At 46.9% G+C, this 9,768-nt stretch overlaps 1 protein-coding gene across 1 annotated transcript; it reads right to left on the bottom strand.

Moving 5' to 3' along the window:
* Positions 1–603: 603 nt before the first annotated feature.
* On the bottom strand, positions 604–9,288 carry GHRH (growth hormone releasing hormone). The gene is made up of 7 exons (XM_085079202.1): positions 8,769–9,288; positions 5,414–5,513; positions 4,456–4,587; positions 3,645–3,749; positions 2,923–3,060; positions 2,525–2,621; positions 604–1,658 (listed from the first exon to the last, which is right to left on the bottom strand). The coding sequence occupies exons 2-6, from the start codon at positions 5,491–5,493 to the stop codon at positions 2,558–2,560; spliced, it is 519 nt and encodes a 172-aa protein (XP_084935328.1). The 5' UTR covers positions 5,494–5,513; positions 8,769–9,288; the 3' UTR covers positions 604–1,658; positions 2,525–2,557.
* Between the last annotated feature and the right edge of the window lie 480 nt (positions 9,289–9,768).

The following is a 9,768-nucleotide window of genomic DNA, read 5'->3' as shown; positions in this document are numbered from 1 at the left end:
ATGTTTTTGATAGGTCTTTGTTTTTATTTAGAGTATCTAATCCAGTCCTTGCATATGCCTTTTATGCCACTTAACAGAGTTTAAATTTTTTTTGCTACCGTGTTAACTTATTACTTTAGGAAGCTGTTTCGTTTTTTGTAATTCCTTTCCTTGAAGCGAGTAAGTCCTAATGGCTTTGAGTGTGTTGTTACACAACAGGTTTGCAAACCCGTTTTGAACCAGGCTACTCAAGTGATTCTTCTTTTGTGTGTTTCTGAAGCACAGGGATGGCTGATGTCTCTGACAGCTGCCTGCCCATGGAAGAGTAGCAGTTATCTATTAGTGCACTATCACAGCTTCACTGATCGCTCTCAACATGCCCTCGATGTTTCCCATCCTGCTGGGTGTTTTGTAATGCTTCCCTAATGCTGGAATTGTAAAACCTGAACAGGGAGGATGTAACAGGTAGGGATTCGGTGCAAGTATGAACTAATTTTCATGCACTCTGGAGCCTCCTGTCCTAAAACATGGCCACCTGAGGAATTGTTGGAGTACAAGGAGGGAAGATTTCAGAGGCCTTAACAGACATTTATATATCATTGTATTTCCAGCCTGGTGTTACTGGTGCTGGAGCTGGTGCCTTCATTAACCCAGCTCTGAGTCATCCTTGGTGTGCTTGACCACTGTCTTTGGGGAGCATCTTCCATTCTAGGCCCAGAATCAAGAAACTAAGGTCCCAACAAAAGAGCCATATTGACCTGCTGTTGGACAGGTTTATTTAGAACAACTCTTATTTCCTGCTGCTGGTGAGAAGCAGACCCCATCCTGGTGTTATTTACATTTCTGAAGACATAATTATTACACAAACAATAGGGGGATTGGGGTGAGAGGGAGGAAGTAGCTGTGTGAGATCACTGGGCTAATCACTTACTCCTTTAAAAACATTTACAGTTGTAACTGTAGCCACGCTGGAGTTCAGAGCCACAGGATGGCACTCAACAGGACGTTGAGTCGAAACAGCGACAGCCCGATCTGATGCACAGGGATCTCCTTTAGCTCTGGAAGAGCTGTAACTTCGGTTTGAACTCCTCAAGGCTGAGCTTTGTAGTGTTCATTCTGCTGCCAGGGCTCTGTGTCAGGGAGCCAGGCAGCAGCAGCCCAGGGCAGTGTTTCCGGTGAAAGGGAGATGTGTGGATTCATGTCTCACCTCGCCCTGATCCGTGCTGTGTGGTTGTGCCATCGGCATCAGTTTAGAGCAGGCTGTAATCAATTTACTGAGTTGCCTAAAGGTGCCTTTTGGTGGCCTCATGTTTATTAATCAGGCCCTCAAACAGAATGATGACTTGGCAGAAATTTTGTTACACTTTGTGATTTAAAACCTTAATTAGTAGATAGAATGTCCCCAGGATTACAAGTGTATCAGTGGTTTTAGTCTCTATGTGTAAAGCAGGCTGAGGTTAAAACAGAGGGGTATTTTTTTCTGATTCAGTACAGAGCAGTATTTCAAGAGGGGAGTTAAATTGTAAAGACTGGATTAAATTAAGTAGTGCATCAGCACTGCATTCCTTTGATCAGATCTGAGGAGTGTATGCATCAGTTTCCAGCTGCTCACATCTGGGAGTGTCTTCACTGCCGTGAAGGGCTCACTGTACAGTTTGGTCCATGAGCTCTGAATTATTCTAGACAGAAAGAGGAGGAAAAGAGAATTACCAGAAAACTTCATGAGCACATAGAGAAATTTTTTCACCCTTAGGAGGCTTTTCATTAATGACCTTATTTGTGGAAAGGTAGCCAAGTCAGGCATGGCAAGAGAAGCTGGAATGCTATGCTCTCCCAGCTGAATCCATAGGCATGATTTATGTAGAGTTCTAGTGTTCCCCCTCTTCCCCAGTCCTGCTTTTGTTCAGTGTGCACACTGATCTCTCCACACCCCGTTACATTGTGCTGGCAGGATTGGACAGGCTTAATTGCTGTGGGACAGGGCAGTAAAATGAGGTTGCTTTGCACAGGGCAACTGATCATTGTACAGGTGAAAGTATCCCCAAGATGATTTGCTGGCTCTCAGCCCCCTAAGGCTGGCAAGATTTCAAGCATAATTCAAGTTCCAGCTGACTATTTTCAGGAGTGAGGGATGCAGAAAACAGTAAACCTTCCTCTGCTGCCCAGTGAAGGGAAAACCTGACATGTCCCAGGGATCTAGACACAGATTCTGCTGCTGGAGGAAGGTTTTTGTCTGCCTTTAGCCTGGCCTAAACACTCAGGCACACTATCTCAGATAGCTTTGCAAGGCTGCTTTGGGGTTGCTGCAAGCCTGTGCCCTGACATCCACATGCAGCTTCACAGCACTTGTGGTTTTTCTGTTCAAACTAACAGGGTTTTAGGTACTTCACAAAATCGATTTGGAGATTTTTCCCCCTTAAATTGCAAGAAGCACCTTTTTCATGGACAGCAGTGGGAGCTGGCATCGTTGAAGGAGAGCCTTCCAAACTTGAGCAGTGCAGCAGCAGTGTGTTATATTCAGAATTGAGCAGGGAATGGTACTCACCAGAGCATGGGGAGATGGAAAAAGGAGGAGTATTTACATGAGCTTAGCCAGGGTGCTGGGAAAGCCTTCTAACCGACTGCTGACGATGTCCTGAGGCCTACCAAGGAAGAGGACAGGGATGGGGTAATTTGGATCAAGAGAGAAATTCTCTTTTCTGCTACTATTTTGCTAAATTAGGAGATTGAGAAGACAGCAGAGTGATGTGAGGCTGTGTGTGGTGCAGGCTGGCTCAGGACAGACTGTTCTTACCTGCACCCTGCTTGGGGTCAGCCCTATTCTTTCCCTGACCATACCTGGAATGACACTCAATCCCAGAGCTTCACATCTGGAAGCCAGCCAGCAATAAAGAGCTGGGTGTGTTCCTGTGGTGAGGTGATAATGAACTGATTCCCACCCACCTTTGGTTCTGCAGGATGGCTCCCAGGAAGTCCCTCAGTACCATCTGTTGGTGGTATTGGCTGTCCATCAGGATGCTGTCAGACTGGCGCCTGGTCAGGAACTCCTGCAGCCCTTCCCCTGGGCTGCTCTTGCTGCTTCTGTTAGGTGAAGATGAGAAACATCTTTGTTTCTGAGGTGCTTTTTTGTCCCTCACTCAGACTTTGGCTCAGGCTGAGTAGTACAGCAAGGGAACCTGCTGGGACTGAGCCTAGGACCATTCTGCTTAATTTCAGCAAGGAATTGGTCACTGTATTTGCTCCTTTGTTAGAAGATGGATTGGGGCTGGTTTGCATCTGCCCAGTTGGTCTTACTTAGTGATCTAAGTAGCCAAGGGTAATGGAGAGGCTGCTTTCTGTGTTCAAACCAGGCCAAGGATAACTGTTCCCTATCAGTGAATATCATTGCAAATATTATTTGCAAATATTACTGCTTGTTGGTATTGCAGTAGAACTCTCAGCTGATCTGATGCTTACAGCCTTGGAGGAAAGGATTAATTAGAATGCCTAATGATAGCTGTGATTAGGGGGATCCAAGACTGTAGGGATGCAGGATGCCCTTTGGGATGCAGAACAACAGGAGAGATTGCTGCTGTTGCAGTGAAAGGCAGGTATTTGTGCTACATGCATGAAAGAGATTGCCCAGGTTAATAAGCAAAATTCAGCCCTAGGACAGCAGAATTTACCCAAGCCTCTTGCCAATGATGGTCTGTAGGAATTTTCGGGCGGAAATTTGCCCCAGGAATTTCCGGTAGTTGTCAGTGAATATGGCATCAGCATGGCGCTGCATCCTGGGGGGAAAGGAAGCACAGTGAGCTACCAGTGAAACCTCCAGGTGGGAAATAATAAAACACCCCAGGTGTAACAGTGCTGATATCAGGATAGGTAACCACAGCAAACACCTTGTAGTATTGGACTGTGTTAGTGTTGGAGGGTAAAAGGATTTGAGGGAGCTTAGTCCTGACATGGAGAAAGCAGACAAAATAAAATGTCTAGGGCAGAGCTGGGCTGGGACATTCCTGTGCTCAGTAGCAGTACCATGACCTCCTGAGAGGAATGTGTCTGCGACAGGGTGACAGGAGCCTCCAGCAGGTCTCTAGCTTGTGGTTAGATCCAGGCTCTGGAAAATCCACAGATAAGGGAAGCACAAGCCACTCAGCTGGTCCCACTATTCTAAGGACAAGTCCTCTGTGCTTCAGACAGAAAAAATCACCCTTTATCTCCAGGCAGAGGTGGAAAGGAGAGGCTCTAGCAACCCTACAGATGGATTCCCAGAGCTCAGTCAAAAATTCTGTTCCCTGCAGGAGCCCTGGGCCTGTAAGTCTGCCCCTGTCACTATGTCCTTGCTGGTGGGGGACAGCAGGATGTGGCTCTGGACATGGGTGGTGGTTTGGGACTAACTGAGCTGCTGGTCTGCTCCTGGGCTGGGGGAGGACTGTAACCAGCACACTCTGCAGCAGCAGGGCTGCTGGTACAAACCTTTGGTGAGGTACAAACCTTTTCTCAGTGGGGTCTGTTAACAAGCCCTCCTCCTCCTGTTCCTGTGCCAAGGTGTTACGGCTCTGCAATGAGCTGCTGTGCTGCAGCTGGAAGTTCATGGCCTTGCCAGCAACTGGTCCTGGACTGTACCTGCAAGACAAACCCCAGGCACCCTGTGAGATGTGTTCAGATGCCAGTTAGGGCTCAGTCTTGTTAGCCATTATTCACTATTTTCCTGCTTTTTCTTTCTCCATTTGTCGTCCCATCTTAGCAGTAACACAAGTATTGTGTCACTCTCCCCAGCTAGGAACTGCCCTGAAGCTCTTCCAGCAGTGAAAAGATGGTTGATAAAGCTGCCTCAAACACACATCCCCCTTGCTGAGCTCCCAGCATCTCTGAGCAAAATTCCAATGATTCTGCTTTCATTTTGCCATGGCTTTAGCACAAGACTAAAGCATTTTCTATGGGACATTGTAAATCCACATTAGAGAAGCCAATGCTCAATTTTGTGCTTCTGTCAATTTGTAGTGGGAAAAAGAAATATTCCAACTTCTAAGAGCCAACAAGGAAATACTTGAAATATTAATAGGTACCTGTAGAGTTCATGTACTAGAATATTTGCAGTTCTGACTTCGTGCAGGTGCCCTGCAGCCACAAATTTTAATCAGTGTTTGAGCTGGAGGTGCTGCCTGCCCTGGAGATTGCCAGATTTCCCTTTATAGAACCCAGCATTCAATTCTAAACCCAACTGTTTGGGCTGAAATATTCCATCAGGTGCCTGCCTTCTTTGAAAATCACCCCTAGGCCATCAGTGTACCCAAAAAATTAACACAGGGCAAAGAAATAGGCCTAGAAACACATTCAGAGTTCATCTGGCTTTTGGAAGTGCTGGCAACTTTAATTTGGCACCTGCTTATTTTGCACAAGGTCAGAAATGAGGCAGAGTGAGAGTGTACATAAAGCACTCAGCACTTACCTGAGAGCTGGGTAGAGAGGAGAGGAGATGGAGCATGTGACTAAATGCAGGAACAGGAGCAGGGTGGCCTTATCCAGCATTTTCCACCCCTGGGAGTCACCTAAAATGCAGAGCAGTCTGAGTCAGGGAAATGAGGTGCTCTGGGGCAGGAGGGGAGGCCAAGTGCCACCTTTGTGTTCTCAGTCCCCCAGCTCATTTCTCAGCACAAAGGAACTGGAAATGTGCCTCTGTGGTTGGTTGTGGTGTTTCCCAATGCAGAGATGGCTTGGTGTGGCACAGAGAGTGCATGTACACAGCCTTCCCCAGAGAGTGCATGTACTGGATGCAGTGGCTGTGTATGATCCCTTGGGAGCTGGTGTGTCCCTTGGGGTGGGAGGTAGGGCCCATCAGGGTTTGATGATGTGGAACCCCCTCACTGACCTGTCCCACTGCTGTGGTTGGAGGAGAGCTCTCTCTCAGGCTGCTGTGAGCCACAGGGACCTCTGCACAGGCTGTAAAAGCACCTGGATGGGGGGCAGCAGTTGGCAGGGATGTGACAGGAACCTCACTGCCTGCACACTGGTCATCTGCAACCAGCCCTGGGACCTATCCTGGGGATGTGTCTGCTCACACAGCTGTACCTGCATGGCACAGGTCTGCGCCTGCCTGACAGCTGGCTGGGCTGCCTCACTGGCTGTCCAGAGACTGGGGAGAAACAGGAAAATCCAAATAGAATTCCTGGACAGAAGGGTAAAATACTGGCACAGGGGTATACCTGGCAAAGCCATTTATCGAAGGCAAGTGCTGAGCTTGGTCTGCCAAACAAAACACAGACTGTTACATCAGTCATGTGGGGGTGGAGAGGGAGCTGGACTGAATATGTCCCTTTGGAAGGGCTGAACTGCTGCTGTGTGCAGAGGAGCTCCCCTCCTGCCACTCTTGAGTCACCTACCCAGCCCTGAGCACCGGCTTTGGTGGAAGGTGAGCTGGGCTGAGCCGTGTGGGCAGCCCTGGCTGCGAAGCTTCGTGTCCTGAGCTTGGCTGAAGAGCAAGAATGACTCAGGACAGAGTCGCCCGAGGTCACACACCCTCCGGAGCTGAATGCCGTGCTTTTGTCCTTCGAAGATGAGCAACAGTAGGAAGGTATTTCAGTGAATGCTTCTCTTCCTGAGTTTCCATTGAAAGTGACTGATCTTTTGCTCAAAGAAGATTCTTTAAGAATGTGGATAGAAACCTTTAAAATACCAAGTTTCCTTGTTCCCTGTCTTATTTTACACAAGAAAGGAGCAGAAAGATGTTTGATCTCCCTAAGAGGGGGAAAAAAAGAACTCTTCCAAATGTATAACAATACTTCCTTGCAAAAGGAGCAGCTTCCAGATGGAAAGGGTTTGGTTGGACTTCTGATTGCTGAACTGAACTTTCAAGCAGTGGGTTTTACTGATGGGGGGGGGCTTTTCTGATGGAAAACATCATCAGTGAGCTCTCTTTTCTGCTTGGACAGAGCAGATCAACACAGAGAAGAGGAGACTGATTACAGACCTGTGGTCTTGCAAGTGGGTCTGATGTTGACACCAAATAACAGAATTAGTGGCAGTGTCAGAAGTGCATGGACAGATTTGGGAAAAGGTGTCACAAATATTTCTTATCTTTTTTATAAGAAATGGGGTTTCTTATTGCAAAGTCATACTCAGCCCAGTCCCTGTTTCCAGCTGCTTGTGCTCCCAGCCAGGGGATCAGCATCTTCCCCAGCATTTCTCCTGGGAATAGCACAGTAGCTCCAGGCTTCCTGCAGAGCTCCTTGTGCTCATGGGTGGCATCTGCTACCTCCTGCTCTATTACAGAATAATTTTGGCACCTCAGAGAGCCAAGGAATGCTTAAAAGAAGGGGAAAGGGCCTTTGATAGATGTACAGGACTTCTGCTTTTAGAACAAATCCCCTGCTTCCCTTTCTTTTTTCCTTTTTCATTTGAACTTGGAAAAACATGCTTCTGTGCTTCTTCCCTAAATATCTTCGAGAAAATCCCAAGTCAGGTCTTTCTAGATAGAGGAAATGGTCTAAGGCATCTATCAGTGGGTACCAGCAGACTGGCATCAGCCTCTGTAGAAACCAGGAGATTTAATCTACTAGAGAAACTTCTATGTGAGCTGAGAAGTTAAGTGCCAGTGTAAAAGAAAACCTAGCTCAGCATTGTCTGCTTCCCTTTCCTCTTCCTAGGATACAGCCCTGTTTCCACTTTCTTTCTGTCCCTAGTTTCTCTTCTTTGAATGATGTTTTTTTCTCTAGAATTGCTTTCTGAACATTTGAGATCCCTTTGTTTATTTCTCTATTACTGGTTTCTTTGCAATTATCTTTTGTTTGTTTCTGGCTTTGTCCCTCTTCCCCTGTCCTGCTTTATCTTCCTTAGCTACAGCCTGCTTCCAGATTTTTGGGTATGCCTGTCTCCCTTTTTCCCTGAGGAATAAATCAGAAATGAAAGTCCTACATCCCTTCCCAGATGTGTCTGTTATTTCAGAGGAGAAGCTGCTAAATTGAAGTGTCACCCTGCATTCAAACAGCTTGACAGCTCTGCAAAACATTGTCACCTTCGAAATTCTCCTGAGGTGAGGGACACCTTCACTCTCCATTCTGGCAGCATGTGAAGAAATGATTAATAAATAAATTCCCCTTAAGATGAAGAGCTTTTAGCACCATTCCAGCAGATGAAGCGTAATAGCTTCGTTCCATCCTGTGCAGTGGGAGCAGCAGCATTGTGACAGTGATGTTGGAGAGCTGGGTAACTACCTCTTGCCATTTCTGAAACCTCAGCCTGAGCAGTCTTAAAAATACCTCTGTGGAGATGAAATGGAGCTTTTGCCATGCCTGCTGTTTTATAAAGCTGAAACATTTATACCCTAAAATGCTGCATTAGAAAAGCAGAAATCCTTTTAAGTGCCTCCCTGTGCCTCGTCGTGGCTGGCTTTGCATTACCTGTAACACACTGTTGTGTTTCTCCTCACGCTTTGGTTTGGCTCAAACACAGTTTCATTGCTGGGTGAGTAAAACACCATTCATTTGCCAGGGTAAGAGGAACTCACATCAACATAGCAAAAGAGAAAAACTGTGCTACAGCTGGTAAACATCTAACCTGTTTTATAAAACTCATCTGTAGTATAATTCCATTGGTTTGCTTTTATGATGTAGTTCAATTATTGTTTTGTTCTGTAACTCAGTACAAAAACATATTGGCACAAAATCTTGGTGTGGTTCAAAGGCTGTTGTGCCTGGCAAAGCTAATTCCTGATTTCAGCTTTGGTTGCATTTCTGTGGAATTTAATTGTCTCCAACTTCCAAATAGACATTATCTTGTTAAATGCATAGAGAGAGGCTCCCACTTACCGTTCCTGTAGATCAGCTTCCCAGATCAGCTCCTGCCAATGTGTTCCTTCCCCTGTTGCAAATCCAACTTCTCCTCTGGAGCTGCCTCTGTGAGCCCACTGGGTCTGTGCCCTGTGCAGTGCCAGGCAGGACCTGGACTCGTGCTGAGCAGGGAGGACACTCCCGAATCTCCCCCAGTGTCCTCTGGCTGCCAGGGAGGTGCATCTCAGCCTTTTATACCTGAGCTCCCTCAGGAGTCCTGTGGGCTTCCACGCGTCAGAGAATCAATTATCCTCCTGAATTTCAAAGGCTGTGTTTGCATCCTCTTTCCGTGTGTGTGCGCGGGAGGTGGCAGGGAGGGGGTTATGCCTGTAGTCAGGGGTCATTTGCACGCTTTCTCTTTATCCCTCAAAGAGTGAAGAGCACATAATAACAGCAATAACCTGGCAGAGTGGATGACAAATTCACTTTGTATGGTAAACTTCTCTTTTCCTCTGCAATTGCATTTTTTCCTTCTACTCCGCAATGAGAGCGAGTTAGCCGTTAGTACTTTCTCACACTGCCTGAACAGGAGGGTTGATCTTTTTGCTGTTTTATTTTTCTTTGATTATCAGCCTTTTTCTCCTTCTCCTTTATTACTCACACCTGCATTAGGGGGGCAGTTCATGCTTCAGTCCCTCACAAACATCACAGCTTCACACCAAGCACACAAAGCAGCTGGAGAGCCCTGCTCTGTTCGTGTGCTCTGGAAAAACAGGGGTCTTCCCTGGGGTGCTGCGTGCACTGGCAGCTGTGTTCATTCCTGGAACAAGGTTTATGAAAGCCCCATTAATCCTGCACAGAGCCTTGGTGCCAAGAAGACCAGGACAGTTCAGAGGAGTTCAAAATGAGGTGCCAGCATGAGCTCCACCTGCTAGATTTTTCATATTGACTTTACAATGCCCAGAATTGATGGGGACCCAGAGAGTCCTGTCTCAGGGCTTGCATGACTCGATGATAGGAAGAAGTTTCAGCAGGTGAG

Source organism: Lichenostomus cassidix, chromosome 20 (assembly GCF_008360975.1).
Source record: "Lichenostomus cassidix isolate B80296 chromosome 20, HeHo_3.0, whole genome shotgun sequence".
NCBI lineage: Eukaryota > Metazoa > Chordata > Aves > Passeriformes > Meliphagidae > Lichenostomus > Lichenostomus cassidix.
This window is presented reverse-complemented; position numbering and strand designations above follow the sequence as displayed.

What these genes read in the sequence shown, in the direction of transcription:
- GHRH (XM_085079202.1), bottom strand. Translation starts at nt 5,493, where the DNA reads ATGCTGGATAAGGCCACCCTGCTCCTGTTCCTGCATTTAGTCACATGC. An exon ending in CCTCTCTACCCAGCTCTCAG is followed by an intron (nt 4,588 to 5,413) that starts GTAAGTGCTGAG and finishes TTTGTCTTGCAG; the next exon opens with GTACAGTCCAGGACCAGTTG. An exon ending in ATCATTGGCAAGAGGCTTGG is followed by an intron (nt 3,061 to 3,644) that starts GTAAATTCTGCT and finishes TTCACCTAACAG; the next exon opens with AAGCAGCAAGAGCAGCCCAG.